This window comes from Ovis aries, chromosome 12, assembly GCF_016772045.2.
Source record: "Ovis aries strain OAR_USU_Benz2616 breed Rambouillet chromosome 12, ARS-UI_Ramb_v3.0, whole genome shotgun sequence".
NCBI lineage: Eukaryota > Metazoa > Chordata > Mammalia > Artiodactyla > Bovidae > Ovis > Ovis aries.
The window spans coordinates 65341232-65364044 of NC_056065.1; the positions used below are offsets into that span (position 1 = coordinate 65341232).

At 42.1% G+C, this 22813-nt stretch overlaps 1 protein-coding gene across 1 annotated transcript in view; it reads right to left on the reverse strand.

The window, feature by feature from the left end:
* The window catches only part of NIBAN1 (niban apoptosis regulator 1), a 174466-nt gene that overhangs the window by 77472 nt on the left and 74181 nt on the right, over positions 1-22813 (reverse strand). The window contains exons 3-5 of the mRNA XM_015099360.3: positions 18359-18490; positions 10815-10929; positions 6638-6805 (exon numbers count right to left, since the gene is read on the reverse strand). Of these exons, the coding sequence (XP_014954846.2) occupies positions 6638-6805; positions 10815-10929; positions 18359-18490 (415 nt within the window). The remainder of the gene's footprint in view (positions 1-6637; positions 6806-10814; positions 10930-18358; positions 18491-22813) is intronic.

The following is a 22813-nucleotide window of genomic DNA, read 5'->3' on the forward strand; positions in this document are numbered from 1 at the left end:
GGACTATTTTGAGCTGAAAACAATCAAAGCCCCGAAAGACTCAGGAAGAGCCTCTTAACTTCCCCTTTGCTGACTAAAAGAATTAAGGTATGAGGACTGTCCTAGAAAGAAGACATCACCATAGATAAGTATAGCAAAGTATTAAGTGTGGTAGACAGGGGAACCTAGCAAAGCCTTTTGATCAAAGTCCTCTGTGTCCCACGGTCGTTTTTAACTTCTTATTTTGTATTGGAGTACAGCTGATTTCCAGAAAAACATCTATTTCTGCTTTATTGACTATGCCAAAGCCTTTGACTGTGTGGATCACAATAAACTGTGGAAAATTCTGAAAGAGATGGGAATACAGACCACCTGACCTGCCTCTTAAGAAACCTATATGCAGGTCAGGAAGCAGCAGTTAGAACTGGACATGGAACAACAGACTGGTTCCAAATAGGAAAAGGAGTACATCAAGGCTGTATATTGTCACCCTGCTTATTGACCTGCCTCTTAAGAAACCTATATGCAGGTCAGGAAGCAGCAGTTAGAACTGGACATGGAACAACAGACTGGTTCCAAATAGGAAAAGGAGTACATCAAGGCTGTATATTGTCACCCTGCTTATTTAACTTCTATGCAGAGTACATCATGAGAAACGCTGGGCTGGAGGAAGCACAAGCTGGAATCAAAATTGCCGGGAGAAATATCAATAACCTCAGCTATGCAGATGACACCACCCTTATGGCAGAAAGTGAACAGGAACTAAAAAGCCTCTTGATGAAAGTAATAGAGGAGAGTGAAAAAGTTGGCTTAAAGCTCAACATTCAGAAAATGAAGATCATGGCATCTGGTCCCATCACTTCATGGGAAGTAGATGGGGAAAACAGTGGAAACAGTGGCAGACTATTTTGGGGGGCTCCAAAACCACCGCAGATGGTGACTGCAGCCATGAAATTAAAAGATGCTTACTCCTTGGAAGAAAAGTTATGACCAACCTAGATAGCATATGCAAAAGCAGAGACATTACTTTACCAACAAAGGTCCATCTAGTCAAGGCTATGGTTTTTCCAGCGGTCATGTATGGATGTGAGAGTTGGACTGTGAAGAAGGCTGAGTGCCGAAGAATTGATGCGTTTGAACTGTGGTGTTGGAGAAGACTCTTGAGGGTCCCTTGGACTGCAAGGAGATCCAGCCAGTCCATTCTGAAGGAGATCAGCCCTGGGATTTCTTTGGAAGGAATGATGCTGAAGCTGAAACTCCAGTACTTTGGCCACCTCATGCGAAGAGTTGATTCATTAGAAAAGACCCTGATGCTGGGAAGGATTGGGGGCAGGAGAAGAAGGGGACGACAGAGGATGAGATGGCTGGATGGCATCACTGACTCAATGGACGTGAGTCTGAGTGAACTCCGGGAGTTGGTGATGGACAGGGAGGCCTGGCGTGCTGTGATTCATGGGGTCGCAAAGAGTCAAACACGACTGAGCGACTGAACTGAACTGAACTGATAGCTGATTAACACTGTTGTGATAGTTTTAGGTGGAGAGCAAAAAGACTCAGCCATATATATCCATGTATCCTTTCTCCCCCAAACTCCCCTCCCATCCAGGCTGCCACACAACACTGAGCAGTTCCTCGCACTGCACAGTAGGTCTTTGTGGCTATCCATTTTGAATACAGCAGTGTGTGTACACATCCATCTCAAGCTCTCTAACTGTCCCTTCTCCCCTTCCTTGCCCCTGGCAACCATAAGTTTGATTTCTGTGAGTCTGTTTGTTTCTATTTTGTAAATAAGTCCATCTGTTCATGTCCTTTTAGATTCTGCATATAAAGGGATATCATACCACGTTTCTGCTTCTCTGACTTACTCAGTATGACAATCTCTAGTCCATGTTGCTGCAAATGGTGTTATTTCACTTTTTGATGGCTGCATGATATTCTATTATATGTATGTACCATGTCCTCTTTATCTATTCCTCTGTTGATGGATGTGTCTCACTGTCTTTGGATGGCCCAGCAAACATTTGTTCACCAAACATTAACGCTTCTATCTTCCTATGAATGTAGAACCCTGAATTACCTTACTTCCCTTTGAAGCCTCAGACCCCCGACTTCCTTCTCCATAGTCCAGAATATATATAAATCTCACCATATCCTGCTGTCTTTGAAATTCTTCATACTTAAGTGAATTCCCCATCCACAGGTTATAAATTTGGTTTTCTACCGTTAATCGATCTTGTGTTAACTACCAGCCAAAAAAACTAAAGGGGAAGTTTCTCCTTCCCTTCCCCGCTCCCACAATGGGCTTCGTATTTAGTCCAGTGTGTTGGAGGGGGATGCTAAAGATCACTCTTGTGGAATCTTCTTATGCCTGCTCAATGAAAGAGTGTCAAAAATAAAAACAACAGAGGCTTCCCTGGTGATCCAGATGTTAAGAATCTGCTTTTCAATGCAGGGGCTGTGGGTTCAATCCCTGGACTGAGAACTAATATCCCACATGCTGTGGGACAACTAAGCCTGTACTCCACAGCTAGAGAGAAACTCGCGCGCTGCAACTAAGACCTGAAGTAGCCAAAAATAAACAAACAAACATGTAAATATCTAAATAAATAAAAATTTTAAAAAATAACAACAACCACACACACATACACACACATCTCTGTGCTCCTTAGGAATGTAAATAATCTTTGAGGCACACAAAGGAAGCGCCGTCTCTTGAAGGAAAGAGGAGCAGAGAGCTCTCTACTTGTCCTTACCTGCCTTGGAATATAGCCTTATTGTCCAAGAGCAGGGTGTAATCAGGCCCTTTGTCAGGGTTAAATATGGACAAACCCCTTCCATAAGGAGGAACAGAAGACGTGGTTCCAGATTCAGAATGAATGGACATGGGTACTTAGACCAGTTTGAACCCAGAACTCCTAGGGTAAGTGGCTTGGGCTGTGTGGTGGGATTTGAACATAGCAGGAGGTATCCTGGGATGCCCCCCCACCCCAACGCCCACGTCAAGTGACAGAAACCCTGGGTGGAACTTACCATGAAGGTAATGAGATGATCTTCCCTGAAAGATCTCCTGAGGGCATTATGCTAAGTGAAATAAGTCAGACAGAGAGAAACAAATACTGTACGATCTCACTTACATGTGGAATCGTAAAAAAAAACCCAAACTGAATTTAGAAACAGAGACCAGATTGGTTGTTGCCAGAGGAGACGGGGGTAGGATGAATGAAGGGGGTCAAATGTATGAACCTCCAGCTATAAAATAAAATCAGGGGATGTACTGTACAGCGTGGTGACTATCGTTAACAATACTGTATTATATATTACAAAGTTGATAAGAGAAGAGATCTTAAAAGATCTCATAAGAAAAAAATGCTATTAACCTCTTGAGGTGACAGGTGTTAACTAAACTTGTGCTGATCATTTTACAATGATCATGTATTAAATCATTACGTTGTACACCTGAAACTAATAACAATGCTATATGTCAATTATATCTCAATAAAACTAGGGAAGAAAGATCCCTAAGGACCTGTGAATGGATGGATCAATAGCAGCTCAGCGTCAGATGCTAGGATATCTCAGACCTAATTCTCAGCGGTGGCACACGCTGGCCTGAGCGCCCATCAACAATACAAGCATACAGCCCAGAGCCCAGTCACCTAGGGATGGAGGGCTGTAGGCTCTCCGCAGCCCCCTCAGGGTTTCTGGTCCTATTACAGCATTCATTTGACACCTATTTCTAAACACTTCGGGTAATTATGGAAAAAAATAATGGTTAACTGGGAGTTTGTGAAATCTCTTAATGGTTTACTCCAGATCCTACAATGAATAACAGGGAGAGATTGAAACCCAAAAAAAGTGACTCAGTAAAGATGAGTGGTACATTGTGTAGTCAAAAACAAAGAAACAGAGGCAGGAAAGGAGAGATCCATGGGCTCATTGGCCCATGGCCATCCAGAACAGTTCTCTATAATGTTCTGATGGTCTCTGGTTCTGACGGGAGCCACGGGAAAGTTCTGCCAAGTCATGCCAAGTCTGCAGAAAACCTCAGTGAGCTTTCTGGACAGAGGAATGTGACACAGAAGAACTAGGGCCACGTGACTGGACCTCATTATCTCAGTGCCTTTGATAACATACTGGAGAGCAGAGTGGGGTTTTGAATCGACTGATATCTTCCATAAATGGACTCTAAATGCAGGCTTACAATGCTTCCAAAACCTCCCCAGAGAAATTCCTATTATGTACATGAAGGGAGAATGAAGCCAGCCCCATTTGGCGGGGTAGAGAACATGCTCTGCCGAGTGAAACTTCGCGGCTTCTGTGTTCAGTGCCCATGGCATGTTCCTACTAGACCACGGCCCTGCACACAGAGGGGCAGGTGAACTGAAAAGATGAGTCAGATGGTGCTGGCAGTGCTGGGAAAGTCTCTGCTCTCTAAAATATCAAAACCACAAGGCGAGATATCAATAAGGGTAACATTTCTACAAAGTCCCTAATGAGTTATGAGCCAATGTTATGACAAATGCTACTCAGAGTTGCTATAGCAAAATAGAGTGACATTATCTTTTTCCATTAGCCTCCTATCACTACACCAGCTAAAATCGAGAACGGGTTGAGAAGCATCACTAGCAACTTTTGCTCTGTGGAACTGACACTCTCAGGGAAACCTCAGAACTTTAAGTGTACAATACGTGTTTGTGTTTAGTTGTTCAGTCATGTCTGACTCTTTGTGATCCCATGGACTGTAGCCCACCAGGTTCCTCCGTCCATGGAATTCTCCAGTGGGTAGCCAAATGGCAACCCACTTTAGTACTCTTCTCTGGAAAATCCCACGGACAGAGGAGCCTGGTGGGCTGCAGTCCATGGGGTCGTGAAGAGTCGGACACGACTGAGCGACTTCACTTTCACTTTTCCCTTTCATGCCTTGGAGAAGGAAATGGCAACCCACTCCAGTGTTCTTGCCTGGAGAATCCCAGGGATGGGGGAGCCTGGTGGGCTGCCGTCTATGGGGTCGCACAGAGTCAGGCACTACTGAAGCAACTTAGCAGCAGCAGCAGCCATTTCCTTCTCCAAAGTGTACAATACAATTCACTTTATTAGGAAATAAAGGCACAGAAGAATGAGGTGACTCAACTCAAATGTCACCTGCCCAGAGGGGCCTCCTCTGACCAGCCTTCTCCATTCTTCCCTGTGCAACAACTTCTAGTTACCCTTTAACACATATCTTTGACAACAATCAAGTTGTCCTCTGAATTGGTGCAAGTGTTTGTTCCTCCTTCCAGTCTGAATGTAGACCCCAGAGAAAGGGAATTTGCATGGTTCATTACTCTGTCCCTAATACCTTGAGAGAGGCTGGCACAGAGTAAGCTTGCAATAACATTTGACTGGTTAGCTTTCCAACTGCCAAATGACAAACAGCTCAATCATCTGTAACAGAAGGCTTCGTGGAGTCCAGAAAAACCAGTATTCATATCAACTTTTCAAGAATACCACTTACAAGAATGAGCAGTCTTTTTTATTATAGACATAACAGTTAAATCAGCATATACAGGCAACACAATCTGAAGCAATGCCATGCCAAGTGTGGTCTGTGGACCAACAGCATCAGTATCCCTTGGCAGTTTGTTAGAAATGCAAAATCAGGGCCCTACCACAGACCCAGTAAATATCTGTAGGTGGAGCCAAAAAAATCTGTTCAGCAAGTTTTCCAGGTGATTCTTATGTATCCTAAAGTTTTGAGTAACTAATTCGGAAATAAAAGTGAGAAAATGAAATGTCATAAGGCTAGGATTTTCTTAGGGACAACTGGTTCATTCTTGATGTCACTGAGATTTTTTAAACGTCAGGACAGGGCCCTCCCTGGTGGTCCAGTGGTTAAGGATCCACCTTGCAATTCAGGGGACACCAGTCCAATCCCAGGTCCGGGAAGATGCCACATGCCACAGAGCATCTAAGTCCAAGCACTGAAACTCCTGAAGCCCACGTGCCTAGAGTCTGTGCTCTGCGTCAAGAGGAGACACCGCAGTGAGAAGCTGCTCACCACAACTAGAGAAAGCCCACGTGCAGTAACAAAGACACAGCCAAAAATAAATATAATGAAAATAAATATTAAAAAGCCAATCAGGACGGAAGAGGAGGAGGAGGCATTATACTCAAAATCGTATGCATGAATACGGTGCTCTGCCTACATGGGCCCTCAGACACCTACTCCACATCCTGCTGCACTGAGGCTCTGCTGCCCTGGGCTTCCCAGATGGCACTAGTGGTAAAGAACCTGCCTGCCAACGCAGGAGACATAAGAGACGAGGGTTCAATTCCTGGGTCCGGAAGATCCCCTGGAGGAGGAAATGGCAACCTACTGCAGTATTCTTGCCTGGAGAATCCCATGGACAGAAGAACCTGGTGGGCTAGAGTCCCTGCTGACGCAGAGTCGGACACAACTAACGATCTACACACACACATACAGCATATCCTGCCTAGACTAAGCAGCTAGCAAATCGACTGCGCTCTTTGTGCACAAAACTCACACCTCACTCAGCTTCCCTCTCCTTCCCCAAGGCAACACCATCTGTGGCTCTCTCAAGAAATCATTCTATAGGTGACTGATCAGGCCAGTCGAGAAAAGGCAGCCCAGCGGGGCCCAGCGGGCAGCCTGCCATACCGTGATTCAGATGTCTGATGCAGTCACTCAGGACAGCGCTGAGCTTCTTCTGGCCAGCGGCATCCTGGAAGCAGAAGTAGCCGTGTCTGAGGAAGGGCTGCCACAGGTACACCGGGAATTCCTTGGGCAGGACCACAAAGGGCTGTGTGTTCTCCTTCTCATTGGCTGCTGAAGAAACACGGAAAACACCAAGATATCTTAACATGTTTATGTCTTATTTTAAATTCCTATTTCAGGCTGTGAGAGCTTACTTCAGGCTGTGGTATGAAATGTCTTCACAGGGTCGGGGAAAAGGAGAGTCCAGGCTCCCCTTTGCATGCCGCCACCAGCTTCACCTGCCTCACTCGAGCAGGTGGCCTCATCTCCTATCCACAGGGATGGCTGAGGCCATCAGACACAATCGAGCTCAGCTTCCTCATCTGGAATGAGCTACAGTCAGAGTGGGGTCTTTCCTTGGCTGCCACTGTGTCCACCTGTTGGACACTCACCCTACCAGCTCCCGATTCACCAGCTCTGCTCTCTGCTCTCCACTCTCTTCCCACCCCCACCCCTCAATCACTGCCAAACCAGCATTTGCAGCTTTGATGCCATCAACCCTTATTCTTACCCTAAACTTGTTCCTTCTTCACCAGTCCCCAAACCAAACTGCCTGGGTCACTGATGTCATCCTTACTGCCGGCTTATGGCTTCTTCTTTATTACCCACCCTTTCAACCTGATCAGGGATTATCTGTTGCACCCAGTTACCCCTTCCTTTGAAAACATTCTCTTCCCTTGACTTCCAGGAGGGTGACCTTCTCCTTGCTTTTTAAACATCACTGCCCCTTTTCACTTTTATTGGTTCCTCTGCCCTTCTCTCCATCTCTTTCTTTAAGTGTTGGTGTTTACCCTGTTCTGCGCTGGTTTCTGCCCCACTCTCTTCTCTACTCTCCCGAGGGAGGTATCGTCATCCTTCCTATGACTTTGCGTATTGCTTCTGCAGTTCATGCTTCTTTTTTTCTCCTTTCCCTCTATCATACTTTTGCAGAGAAAACTCTCATTCATCCTTCGAAACTCAGTTCAAAAGCCACCTCCTCTGGGATGCCTTTGTTGGCACCACCCTCTGCCACCAGAGACAGTAGGGTGCTCCCTACCTTGTCTTCTCAAAATGTAATGATCTGTGTTTGTGTCTGGTTCTCACACTCAGAGTGAGTGACATAAAGTGAGGTAAACATCCCCCACCTCCAATTAGGGCTTCCCTGGTGGCTCAGAGCTAAAGAATCCACCTGCCAATGCAGGAGATGCAGGTTTGATCCCCGGGTTGGGAAGATCCCCAAGAGAAGGAAATGGCAATCCACTCCAGTATTCTTGCCTGGAGAATCCCATGGACAGAGGAACCTGGCAGGCTAGAGTTGGACACGACTGAGCGACTAAACAACAACCACCTCCAATTAATTATCCCCAGAAGCAGAACCACTGCCCTGGAGCTCCTTGAGGGTGGAGGCTCCACTGTACATATCTCTGCGTGCTCAACTCATAGCATACAAACCCAGTAGACGTTGTACTACAGTTTGTTAAATGAATAAATATGTTATGTGGTCCTAGGAAATTTTTAAAGCCTGAAACAATAGAACTTTCAGCCCTTTCTTCAAAATCAATTCCAAGAAACTCAAGTTGAGCCATACAATTACTCAGATGTCCTGTCTAAACTTTATTCCTCTCCATGCATTCCATTTCTATGATATTGCATTCATTTAAATGAGCCCCAGCTTGTTTCTAGAGTCGTGGAAAACAAGCAGAAGGAAAAATGAATTCTGGGCTCCCTGCCCACATAATGGGCACTATCTCAAGGGAAGCAAGAGGAGAGGGACCTACTAAGAGGCAACTGAAAGCACTGGGCATACCAAGAAATGGATCATAACCATGAGGAAAGCTGCAGAACAGACTCCTGCTACCGGCAAGCTGAGATTGGTTTAGATATAGAATAGATTTCTTGGGGCATACATGGGAGTTCCATTTCTGAACTTAATAAAGCTGAACATGTTGTGAGCACAATCTTGAGCTCACCAGTCCCAAGCAAAATACCAAGGAATGAATCAGCATACGAATGCCAACAAATGAATAAATGATTAAATACTGTAGCAGAGACCTCTGGCTGTAACACATTTCTATCCTCTCCTCTTTCTAATAAAATCCCTGATTTTTAGTTTAGCAAGTGCCATTATAGACTAAAGACTACATTTCCAGCCTCCACTGCAGTTTGGTTTGCCAACGCCACTAAGTTTTGGCCAACTACTGTGTAAAGAAGACCTATATTGATAAACCCGTTAGTGTTTTTGCTCAAGTGAAGTTAATTCCTCCAATCTTTACAGTGCCTTTATTCTTTTCAATAAAATTAGAATCACATAGCAATCACAGTTTGTGAAACAACACTCCTTGCCCTTTCCAAGATGTCACAATATTGTATAAACAATTGAAAGCAATATTCACCCTTTACGTTTCAAAGCTTTGGCAAGCCCCATAAAATTCATTTCTATTGTTCTCTAGTTATAACTCACTTAACCTCTTACAATAATTTTCCAGATGCCATTTTTTCCAGTCTGCATTTTTTCTGAGTTGAGTTACAAGGATATCGCAAATGATCTCCTATAGAATATTCTGTTTTTAAAACTGAGAAGGCCACAACATACAATTTAAAGAGTCACTGAAATCCCCAGTCTGAAGTTCTGGGTCAAGTGGCAGTAGTCATCCAGGCCTTGTGTTTTTTATTCCTTTTCATTCCTTCTGACTTGATCTCATCAATAAATCAATTAATGTATTATCTGCTCTGACGGATTTCATTGGAAAGTTCTTTTAAGAGGTTCTAAAGAGCCAACATGTTGGTATCCCCATTTCTAGGGGCAGCTCCAAAGCCAAGAAAACACATGAGTAGACATTAAAATATAATAAAACACATAGTACACATAAAGTGTTGTTTTAGCTTGAATTACTTAGTAAGAGTTTGTTAATCTAGGTTTACGGTTCATGTACTAATCCTATAATAGCGTTATTAAAAACAATACCCTAAGCATTCTGCACTGAAATAACAATTGATAAAATTATTTTACATTTTCCCCCATAAATTCCAGTGAAATGATTACACCTATTAATAAGAACCAGGACTCTCTTCAAGAAACTAAGTAATTATTGTGTGCTTTGATTTACACAAAGCCAAATGGAGTTATTACATTATCCACAGTTTATGAATCTCTATGAAACGCTCTATTTGGTCTGTATATTATCCCTTACACTCTCGGCATGGAGAAAGTGAAATGAATGAAAATGAAAGTATGTTAGAGTTGGTAATAACCTTCTAGATTTTCAATTTCAAGTCCCTAGAGTCAGGAGAAACAGAATTCAAAAAGGTTCAGCAATGGCTAAGGAAAATGCTTGATAAGCATCACAGAACGAGATGAAAATTCAGTCTTCGAATTCTCAGTTCAATGTTCTTTCTATAGCAGTATTCAGCTATTATTTATAGATATGCTAATTAATGCAATGGTTTTTTACACAGTACCTAAGAGTTACTCTAATGCCTAATGCCTACAAAAAGTATTTTGTTGATTTAGGATATTTTATTGCAAATCATCCTAAAATTAGAAAAATAATGTTTTCTGACAGGTTTTACTGAAAGATGGGATTGTACATTTCACAGACTGGGCCCGAAACATTTATTTTTGCTGCCCTGTGTAAAGCTTGCAATTATTCCAAAGCCTCAAGATATCTGACCAACAGTATATTTTCTATATGCTAGAAACACAGTGACTGACTTGTGTATTACCAAATATGATTTAAAGTAATAGAAGTGGTACAAGGTTTACCTGAATTACAGAAATTATATCTTCCACTTGCCTATGGAGAATGTGTGTCTAGCCGAGGGTTCCTCAACCTTGGCCTGTTGATATTTAATGCCAGATGATTCTTCAGCGTCAAAGACAGTTCAGTGCATTGTCGGATATTTAGCAATAATTACTGGCTTCTATTCACTAAATGTCTATTGCACCATCCTCTCATGTTGTGATGACCAAAAATATCTCCAGATACAGCCAAATGTCCCTGGAGAGTGAAATCCCCCCACCCTCACCCTTGAGAAGAACTGGTCTAACCAAACAGAACATGTTTAGGAATTTTGTCTTGGGAAGGAATGCTCAGTAACTCACCAATAGGGTCTGGGAAATGCCGATCAGATAATAAATTGTATTCATCTTCTGAGGTTAGCACCTTGCCACCAGCTGGAAGAATTCGGCTTTTAGGGGGAGCTCCTTTCTGATAGGCCTAAGAAAGGAAAGGCAAAAATGAGTGGACTTTTTCCTCATTGGGTTTTTGGGAAATATCAGGAATACTAGAAATAGACAACCCAGACACTATACACTCAGAGATAGAAATTCCCACACTATATCATTGAGTAAGAGCCATTTATACAAAAATTATATTTTGCACCAGAAGCCTCTGTCATAGCAAACATCAGGACTTGCTCTAGGACCAAAAAAGAAAGAAAGGCTCTTATACTTTTCACTGGCTATGTTCTGGCTGTAGTGATTGGGACAGGGAAGGGCACATGACCTCAGGATGTCCAATCAGAGTGAGTGTTAGGGTCAGCAAGAAAGGTTCTTACAGTTTCCACTGGTTATATCCTGGATGCAGCAATTGGGTCAGGAATGATCACATGACCTGATTCAAGCCAATCATAGTGAGCTTCAGGACTTGCAAGCAAGGCTGACAGAAAGCCTCAACTCTGAGAGAAGGTGAGGACAGGACACTGGGCTGCCATCTTGTTACTGTGGAGAAGTCTGAAGGTGTCTTGCCATGGAGATTTGGGCCTGGTAAGGAAGCTGGGCTGAATGAAGGCAAAGATTTCAGATGGAAGAAAGAGCAAACTGAGTTCTGATATCACTGGAGCCATGAATCCAACTGCACCTGAAGCTGGGCCTGTGCCCTGGGCATTTTAGGTCAGGAGTCAACCAATCCCAGCCCTTTTTTTAAAATTTAAATCTTAAAATTTCCCTCCCCCCCTTTTTTGAAAACTGAAGGATAGTTGATTTCATGGATCACAGCCTTGTCATGGAAAAGAGGCTTACATAACTCAATAAAGCTAAGAGCCATGCCATGCAAGGCCACCCAAGATGGACAGGTCATAGTGGAGAGCTCTAACAAGATGTGGTTCACTGGAGAAGGGAATGGCAAACCACTCCAGTATTCTTGCCATGAGAACCCCATGAACAGTATGAAAAGGCAAAAAACCGTGACACTGGAAGATGAAGCCCCAGGTCCGAAGGTGTCCAATATGCTACTGGAGAAGAGTGGAGAAATAACTCCAGAAAGAATTAAGTAGCTGGGCCAAAGCAGAAAGGACACTCAGTGTTGGATGCATCTGATAGTGAAAGTGAAATCCAATGCTGTAAAGAACAATATTGCATAGGAACCTGGAATGTTAGGTCCATGAATTAAGGTAAATTGGACATGGTCAAGCAGGAGATAGCAAAAGCGAACACTGATATATTAGGAATCAGTGAACTAAATTGGACTGGAATAGGTGAATTTAACTCAGATGACCATTATATCTACTACTGTGGGCAAGAATCCCTTAGAAGAAATGGAGTAGCCATCGTAGTCAACAAGAGTCCAAAATGCAGTACTTCAGTGCAATCTCAAAAATGACAGAATGATCTCAGTTTGTTTCCAAGGCAAACCATTCAACAACACAGTAATCCAAGCCTATGCCCCAACCACTAATGCTGGAGAAGATAAATGGTTCTATGAAGACCTACAAACCTTGTAAATAACAAAAAAGATTTCCTTTTCATCATAGGGGATTGGGATGCAAAAAGGGAAGTCAAGAGATACCTGGAGTAACAGGCAAGTGTTGCTCTGGAGTACAAAATGAAGCATGGAAAAGGCTAACAGTTTTGTCGAGAGAACACACTGGTCACAGCAAACACCCTCTTCCAACGACAAAAGAGACAACTCTACACATGGACATCACCAGATGGTCAATACCAAAATCAGGCTGATTATATTCTTTGCAGCTGAAGATGGAGAAGCTCTATACAGTCAGCAAAAAGCAAGACCTGGAGCTGACTGTGGCTTAGGTCATAAACTCCTTACTGCAAAATTGAGGGTTAAATTGAAGAAACAAGGGAAATTCAGGTATGACTACTAGACCATTCAGGTATGAGCTAAATCAAATCCTTTATGATCATACAGTGGAGGTGACAAATAGATTCAAGGGATTGAATCTGGCAGACAGAGTGCCTGAAGAACCATAGAGAGAGGTTCATGACATTGTACAGGAGGCAGTGACTAAAGACATTCCAAAGAAAGAGAAATGTCAGAAGACAAAACGGTTGTCTGTGGAGGCCTTACAAATAGCTGAGAAAAGAAGAGAAGTGAAAGGCAAGGGAAAATGGGAAAAACATACCCAACTGAATGCAGAGTTCCAGAGAATAACAAGGAGAGATAAGAAGGCCTTCTTAAGTGAACAATGCAAAGAAATAGATGAAAACAATAGAATGGGAAAGACTAGAGATCTTGTCAAGAAAACTGCAGTTATCAAGGGATCATTTCAAGCAAGGGTGGACATGATAAAGGACAGAAATGGCAAGGACCTAACAGAATCAGAAGATATTAAGAAGCAGTGGCAGGAATACACAGAACTACACAGTAACAATCTTAATGACCTGGATAAGCATGATGGTATGGCCACTCACCTAGAGCCAGACATCCTGGAGTATGAAGTAATGTGGGCCTTAAGAAGCATTACTAATAACAACGCTAGTGGAGGTGATGGAATTCCAGCTGAGCTATTTCAAATCCTAAAAGATGATGCTGTTAAAGTGCTGCACTCAGTATGTCAGCAAATATGGAAAACTCAGCAGTGGCCACAGGACTGGAAAAGGACAGATTTCATTCCAACCCGAAAGAATGGCAATGCCAAAGAATGTTCAAATTACCGCCCAATTGTGCTCATTTCACAAGCTAGTAAGGTTATGCTCAAAAGCCTTCAAGTTCGGCTTCAGCAATAAATGAACTGAGAACTTCCAGATTTACAAGGTGGGTTTAAAAAGGCAGAGGAACCAAAGATCAAATTACTAACATTCACTGGATAATAGAAAAAGCAAGAAAATTCCAGAAAAATATCTACTTCTGCTTCATTGACTATGCTAAAGCCTTTGGTTGTATGGATCACAACAAACTATGGAAAATTCTTCAAGAAATGGGAATACCAGACCACCTGACCTGCTTCCTGAGAAATCTGTACAGCAGGTCAAGAAGCAACACTTAGAACCAGACACGGAACAATGGACTGGTTCCAAATTGGGAAAGGAGTACAAGAAAGTTGTATATTGTCACTCTGCTTATTTAACTTATATGCAGAGTACACCCTGTGAAATGCCAAGCTGGTTGAAGCACAAGCTGGAATCAAGATTGCTGGGAGAAATATCAGTAATCTCAGATATACAGATGATGCCACTCTATGGCAGGAAGTGAAGAGGAACTAAAGAGCCTTTTAATGAAGGTGAAAGAAAAGAGTGAAAAAGTGGGTTTGAAACTCAACATTCAAAAAACTAAGATCATGGCATCTGGTCTCATCACTTCATGGCAAATATTAATAAAGAGGGGTAAGTGGAAGCAGTGACTGATTTTATTTTCTTGAGCTCCAAAATCACTGCAGACTGTGACTGCAACCATGAAATTCAGACACTTGCTCCTTCGAAGGAAAGTTATGATAAACCTAGACAGCATATTAAAAAAGCAGAGACACCACTTGGCCAACAAAAGTCTGTATAGTCAAAGCTATGGTTTTTCCAGTAGTAATGCACAGATGTGAGAGTTGGATCATAAAGAAGGCTGAACACTGAAGAATTCATGCTTTCAAATTATGGTGCTGGAGAAGACTCTTGAGAGTGCCTTGAGCTGCAAGCAGATCAAACCAGTCAATCTTAAAGGAAATTAACCCTGAATATTCATTGGAAGGACTGATACTGACGCTGAAGCTCCAATACCTTGGCCATCTGATACTAAGAGTCAACTCATCTGAAAAGACCTTGAGACTGGGAAAGATGAGAAGACTGGGAAAGAATACTGGCAAAATGAGAAGGGGGAGGCAGAGGATGAGATAGTTAGATAGCATCACCAACTCAGTGGACATGAATTTGAGACAACTCTGGGAGACAGTAGAGAACAGAGGAGCCTGGCATGCTACAGTCCATGGGGTCACAAAGAATTGAAGAAACATCTTTTCTCCACTGTACATTCTTTCCTCCTTTGTTGAAGATTAATTGATTGTAGTGTGGGGGGTTATTTCTGGCCTCTCTATTCTATTCCATTGACCCATATGTCTGGTTTTGTGCCAATAATATGCTGTTTTGATTAATGTAGCTTTTTTTTTTTTTTTTTTGCAAGATCATATGACCAGCTCTAGACTAGAGCAATTGCTTCAGTCAGGGTAGAGCTTTACTTGACCTGACATGGGTCACAGTGCCTCCTGGAGCTAAGGTGAAAAAAATGTTTACGTACTTGCTACTGGTGGGTACTTCAGTACTTTTGTGTAATGGTCACAAGATGATAAATCAGAGTCTCTAATCTCAGGGAGATTCACTGTAGATATGTCTCTCAAAGGAGAGAAACGTAATCTCAGTAACTTCTAGAAATTCTGCACTACACTTATCATTTCAGATGCTAGCACCTGAATCACTCCAATAACCACAAAAATGACGACACATACAGATATTTACAGCACAAAATACTTGGAGACTGATGACTAACGAGACTGTGGGACACGCAAGTGCAGTTATGGCTGCTAAGGATTTTTACCAAAAGCATAAAAATGTAACAATGATAAAATATGCCACCACTTGCCCTCATACATGAGGCTGTTTTTCAGTAAAATGGTCTAGGGTGGAATTATAATATCATGACATCTGAACAATTCTGGTCAGCAGACAAAACACTCTGCTGTTTGGGAAACATAACAGGATTGCAAAGCATCATGAAAGCAGTGAAGTATTTGGTTAAACAGATATACTCATGCAGACATACAGATAAGATAAAATGTGAGTATGTGCTCTGAAGGGAGGGCATAAGTTAAGGGAAAATTGTGAGACTAACAAGCACAAGCAAGTTGAGAACTGAAACCATAAAACTGTGGGACCTAAAGTCTGGCACGGTGGTTCTCTTGGGAATACCTAAAATAATGTTAATAATGGCCACAAAATTGGAGCAGCAATAACATATTCTGCATCAATAAGATAGTGATTGAAGAAACCCAAACAAAACAAACTCCTGTATGTCTAAGAAGGCTGTTTTCATTCTTGTAAGAACCACTAATCAACTGCTCAAGCATATCAGGACCCACAGCAAAAGAGAGAAGAACTGAAAATGGCGTGATTTGGAGAAAGTTTAGGAACAGTTTGATTCAGACTGGCCTCAGATCTAAACTGTGTTATCTAATCTAGGCTTTTAAAAACATTATATATTATTTAATCCTCAAAACAGCATTGTCAATTAGACATTATTTCCATTTTATCAATGAGAAAAGTGAAACTCAAAGAGGTTAAATAACTTGTCAATGACCCAGTGGTGAGAAGGTGACGAATCCAGCCCCAGGAAGCAGGAATTGAGAATGAAGATAAGAATGCTCATTTTTTCCCCTATTCAATTACCAGCCAAAACTGGATTCTTGATAAAAGAATTGGTAATTTATAGATATTTAATGTATAACTTTTAGGTGTAAGTTTTTTTTTTTTTGGCTGTACTGTGTGACATACGGGATCTTAGTTCCCTGAACAGGGATTAAACCCGTGGCCCCTGCAGTCCTACAGTGGAAGCCTGGAGTCCTAACCACTGGACCGCTCAGGACTTCCATCTTAGGCGTAATTTAAAAAAAAATCCTTTTGTAATTAATAAACAGGCTATCATTAAAACTTTGAGGAACTATGGCACACTGCATGAGCATTTTTTTCCAAGTTAAAAAAAAAAATTGGTTATTACCAAACTCAGTGACCATATCTTAGCAACCAGAACAAGTTCACTTGAAAATGATGAGCAAAGCAAAGAAAGCAATATAGTTCATAAATTGTAAGCCAAGGGGGCAAGTTTTAACCTTAAAATGAAAAGGGGAAAAAAAAATTTGATTCAAAATGAAACTTCAGTTAGTGCCAAATGTGATGAAAACTTTAATAAATACAAGAGTGAGTTCATGAGTGTTTCCTCCACATCAGCTAGTTGTCATACCAACAACTGCTCTATATTGGGCTCTGCTAGCACTTGGCCATATGCTAAGGGCTTCCGTGCATTCATGTGTTCAATCCTCACAACATCGTGATGAAAGAACCATGCTTACCATTTTACAGATGAGAAAACTGAGGTTCACAGAGATTAATAACTTATGCAAGGACACATATATCTAGAAACTGGCAAAGGTGTGGTTCAAAGTGCAAAATATCAACCATTACACTACACTGCCTCTTCTTAAGCTTCCCCGAGGGGATGAAGTAGTGGGACACATGAAATATAAAGTGATTTATTGTAATTATCATTATTATTTGCACTGTGTTGATCATTTGCTTCAAGGAGCAAATCAAATGTTGAATAAAATCCTAAAATAGAGAAACCAAAGAAGCTATTAACTTATTGAAGGTTAGAAAGAATAAGACTACCCAAGAAAGTGGTATAAGTATGCCTGGGAAGTGGTATAATACATCTGCATTCTATGTTATTTCTGTTTTCCATCAGAAATGGGAAGGAAACATTGTCAGCCTGAAGCCTCTTCCTAATGGTTTAGCATCAGAGGTGATTACTCAGAGTATCTGTAGAGGATGTCTTGACTAGTTTTGAACTTAGAGTCAAGAAAGTAGAGTTTTAAATTGGTTACTACCTTTAATCCATAAATAGTCACTATCCATTTCAAAGGGTACTTGAGAATCTATCTACTGATTCTCTGAATATGTGTACCGTATGAGATCTAGAAGGAATCAGTGTGATCATTCAGTCTCACACTCTAGTTTAACGGAGGCCAGAGCTCACCTTTAGTTTTCCAAATTCTCTGCCCGATGTTCTTTCATCTATACCACATTACCACCTTTGATGGGGAAAGACATGGGAGCCAATAAAATCTGAGGTTCTCTCAGGTGCTAGGCACTTTACATAAGTTACCTCTCTTTCTCCACATTTTACAAACAAGGAAAAGAATGAGATAAGCAGGGAAAAGCTAATGAAAAAAATCCATAAGTATAAATGGAATAAAGTGTGTGAAATGTTCTGAATTTTTAAGAACCCATGCAAATCCAAACACAATCTTAATAAATAATTCTTCAGCGACACAGGAGGCTTAAGACTGGGAAGATGCAGAGACACAGTGCAGAGAGGGAGAGCTGTCGGAGGTGGCTGGGACAGACCTCAAAGCCCAGTGATTACAGGAAAAGGTTCCTGCACTGGTCACTCAGTAGAACCTTCCATGTTCATACTCACTTGTAATTACTTGTACAAAGTCTATCTCGCCCACCAGACTGCAAGCATCTGTGTGCTCTACAGCGATACGCCTAGAACCTACTATAACCCACAGTAAGGATCTGTTGATGGAAATGAATACCTGAATCCGTTAGTACTCGTTGAATCAGTCAGTCTCAAAGAACAGGGCATGCCAATCGACCCAGACAACATTTAAGAGTACTGCAAGAGCCAGCAGCAATGACGCATGTCTTACCTCTCTGTTCTCGTAGCTTTCCACAGCAAAGTCATTTTTAACCACAACGTATCTCTCTTTCCATTTCTTTATGTCTTCAGCAAACTGTGACAGTTCTCCTTCATACAAAACAGTTCCAGGCTCCAGTGGCGGCTTAAAGAAGATGAATACAATTAACCATGACGACAAAAGAGGGCATATATCTTGCTATCACTGTCTATTCATGGTATTTCAAGGAATATTTTTGGAAACTATCTTGTGCTGAGATCCTCGGGAAATTGTTGTTTCCCTCACTTCCCTCTACACTTCCCATTCCTACTTCTCCTGACCAAATGCAAATATTTGTCTTCTTGATAACTTTGTAATCTGCATTCCCTCCATTATCCTCCAAGAACAGAAGCATATGGGAGAAGGGATTATAGTAGCAAGGTTATGCCTTGCATATGTGTGGTACTTAAATTCTTCATACACTCTGTGGAAGAGAGGGAGAGAGGTGGATAGCTGTAAGTTGTAAACATCTATCCCAGCATCCTGAATATGGGTTAATTCCTGAAAAAACAGGGGCATTCACAGGCTGTTCCCCTATTGGTCAGCCTTCCGTGGCTGCCTCAATAGTTCATGCTCAGCGGTTTTCCCAAACGTAAAGCTCTGGGGACCCAGGCTATAAAACTTAACCTACCTCCAAGCTCCTCAAAGAGATAACGCTTGCTCTCTGGTTAAAGAACAAGCAGGCAAGTCAGCAAACCTTCATTCTACCTCTTCAATTTAAAGATTTGTGGATTTCATATTAATTATGCTGGTGATAACGGAGAAGGCAATGGCACCCTACTCCAGTACTCCTGCCTGGAAAATCCCATGGATGGAGGAGCCTGGAAGGCTGCAGTCCATGGGGTCGATGAGGGCCGGACATGACTGAACGACTTCACTTTCACTTTTTACTTTCATACACTGGAGAAGGAAATGGCAACCCACTCCAGTGTTCTTGCCTGGAGAATCCCAGGGACGGGGGAGCCTGGTGGGCTGCTGTCTATGGGGTCGCACAGAGTCGGACACGACTGAAGTGACTTAGCAGCAGCAGCAGCATGCTGGTGATAAATATGCTTTAGGGAAGTCCCTGTTAGGTTCCTAGACAGGTCTCTATTGGGCTAACTGTGTAAGGGATAATTCTCATCCTGCCTCATGTATTATCTCAAAATATAGGAATGGGCTTCTTGTCTTTCACATGTCACTGACTTTATAATTATGTTATTCATAAACTATAGCACCTCTCTTTCTGACTTACTTCACTCTGTAAAACAGGCTTTGGGTTCATCCACCTCACTAGAACTGACTCAAATTCATTCTTTCATGGAATTTAGAAAAGTTGATGACCAGATTTTCAGGGAAGGAATGGAGACACAGATGTAGAGAATGGACTTGCGGGCACAATGGGGGAGGGAGAGAGTGAGACGAATGGAGAAAGTAGCGTCGACATATATTCACTATCGTGTGTAAAGGGGATCTTCCCGACCCAGGGATTGACAGGGTCGCCTGCACTGCAGGCAGATTCTTTACCATATGAGCCACCAGGGAAGCCCCAGACAGAGAGCTGGTGAGAAGCTGCTGTATAACACAAGGAGCTCAACCTGGTGCTCTGTGATGACTCAGACAGGTGGGATGAGGGGAAGGGGAGGAGGTTCAAGACGAACGGGATATATGTGTAATTATGGCTGATTCACATTGTTGTAAGGCAGAAACCAACAAAACATTGTAAAGCAATTTTCTTCCAATTAAAACATGAATTAAGAAAGAGAAAAAACAGTAGTGCCTTTAATACAATATTGTAAGCCAACTGTATCTTTATGAAAGAAAATCATATTCCCTTTAGAAACGTCTCTCCACTTTCAATCAAAATTTACACGAAGCATACAGAGAAGATAGATATACTCATCTTTTTAAAAATCCACTCAGGGATGGAATTTCTAAGGTAAATTTCAGGATATTGAGACAGATGATGAGGTACTCTCCTACCTGGACTCCTTAACATGTAAAAGGGGCCCTCACTCTCCTCTTTAAATGAGACTGAAACCATATATAAGTATAACTTTATAGTTGTTACACACAGCACTTCTTAAAACTGGGCCACTTAAATCAACTGATATGCTTGTTAAAACTATGGCTCACCCTAGATTTATTATATAAGAATCTCTGGGGATGTGGACCAGAATATTCACTTTTATCAAACTCCCTAAATTTTTTCAATAACTGTTTTATGGCGATGACAATCAGTTATCTCTGCAAACCCATGTCACTAAATCTGTTGGTCGACTTGCAGCAGTATTGGACCCATTTATCATTCAACCTTTCTTGAAATCCTTTCTTTATTTGTCTCAGGAACATTGCACTTCGCTGATTTTTTTTTTTTCCTACTCCACAGGCTATTTTTTTTTCAGTCCATCTTGCTGGAATCTTCTCCTTTTTCTGATCTCCAAATGTTGAAGGGGCCAGGACTTGGTCATAGAACCTCTCCTTTTCTGTTTACACTTTCCCTTGACTATGTCCCATGACTTTAATACCAGTTCAGTTCAGTTCAGTCGCTCAGTCATGTCTGACTCTTTGCGACCCCATGAATCGCAGCATGCCAGGCCTCCCTGTCCATCACCAACTCCCGGAGTTCACTCAGACTCACGTCCATTGAGTCTGTGATGTCATCCAGCCATCTCATCCTCTGTCGGCCCCTTCTTCTCCTGCCCCCAATCCCTCCCAGCATCAGAGTCTTTTCCAATGAGTCAACTTTTTGCATGAGGTGGCCAAAGTACTGGAGTTTCAGCTTTAGCATCAGTCCTTCCAAAGAAATCCCAGGGCTGATCTCCTTCAGAATGGATTGGTTGGATTTCCTTGCAGTCCAAGGGACTCTCAAGAGTCTTCTCCAACACCACAGTTCAAAAGCATCAATTCTTCGGTGCTCAGCCTTCTTCACAGTCCAACTCTCACATCCATACATGACCACAGGAAAACCATATCCTTGGCTAGACGGACCTTAGTCGGCAAAGTAATGTCTCTGCTTTCGAATATGCTATCTAGGTTGGTCATAACTTTTCTTCCAAGGAGTCAGCATCTTTTAATTTCATGGCTGCAGTCACCATCTGCAGTGATTTTGGAGCCCCAAAAAATAAAGTCTGACACTGTTTCCACTGTTTCCCCATCTGTTTCCCATGAAGTGATGGGACCGGATGCCATGATCCTTGTTTTCTGAATGTTGAGCTTTAAGCCAACTTTTTCACTCTCCACTTTCACTTTCATCAAGAGGCTTTTAGTTCCTCTTCACTTTCTGCCATAAGGGTGGTGTCATCTGCATAGCTGAGGTTATTGATATTTCTCCCGGCAATCTCAATTCCAGCTTGTATTTCTTCCAGCCCAGCGTTTCTCATGATGTACTCTGCATAGAAGTTAGATAAGCAGGGTGACAATATACAGCCTTGACGTACTCCTTCTCCTATTTGAAACCAGTCTGTTGTTCCATGTCCAATTCTAACTGTTGCTTCCTGACCTGCATACAGATTTCTCAAGAGGCAGGTCAGATGTTAGAAGCAAAGAAATCCCAAATTTCTATTCTCTAGCCTCAACCTCTCTACTGAGCTCTAAATCAGAGCATTTAACTATCTATTTCAATATTTCCACAGGTGCATGTCAAAAAAGTATCTTAAACATAACATGGACAAAAGTGAACTCAGGACCCCCGTTCACCTCTGACTCTCCTGAGTAAAAGACAAGTCCAACTGCTGATTTGCTCAGGCTGAAAGCTGTCATCACTAATTTCTCTCTTCTTCTGTTCTCTCATATCCAACCCATCTGTAAGTTCAGTCAGCTCTGACTTGTAGTCTTCTCAGAACTCCCATCACCACCCTAGCCCAATTTGCCATCATCCTTCTCTTGGACTGCTACAGTGTCTTGCTTGCCAGTTTCCAGTTCCCTCTCATGTCCCGCCCTGTAGTCTATCTCTACAGAAAACCCAGGGAGATCCCTTAAAATTATAAGTCACTCTGTATTCCATACCCTCCAATAACTTCCCATCGCACTTAAAATAAAAACCCTTATTGTGGTCTATGGCCCTATATGATCTGGCTTCTATCAGTCACTCTGTATTCCTTTTTCAACTCTCCTCCCTTGCTCACATGGCTCTCGACACACCAGCCTTCCTGCTGCGCTTTTAACTGCAGCAAAATCTTTGCAATTTTGTTCTATGTGCTTAGAACACTCTTTCCACAGATACTCACACAGCCTATTCTTGTATTTCACTCTAGTTTCTGCTCAAATGTCATCTCCACAAAAGGCTTCTCTGAAATATTCATGACTCCTGCTTTATCTTACTTGATAGCATTTCTTATTACCTGATATCACCTGATATTCATTTATTTATTTATTGTCTTTCTTCTATTTGAATATTAACAGGAAAGCAGAAAATTTCTCTTGCTCTCCAGTACTTAGGATAGGGCT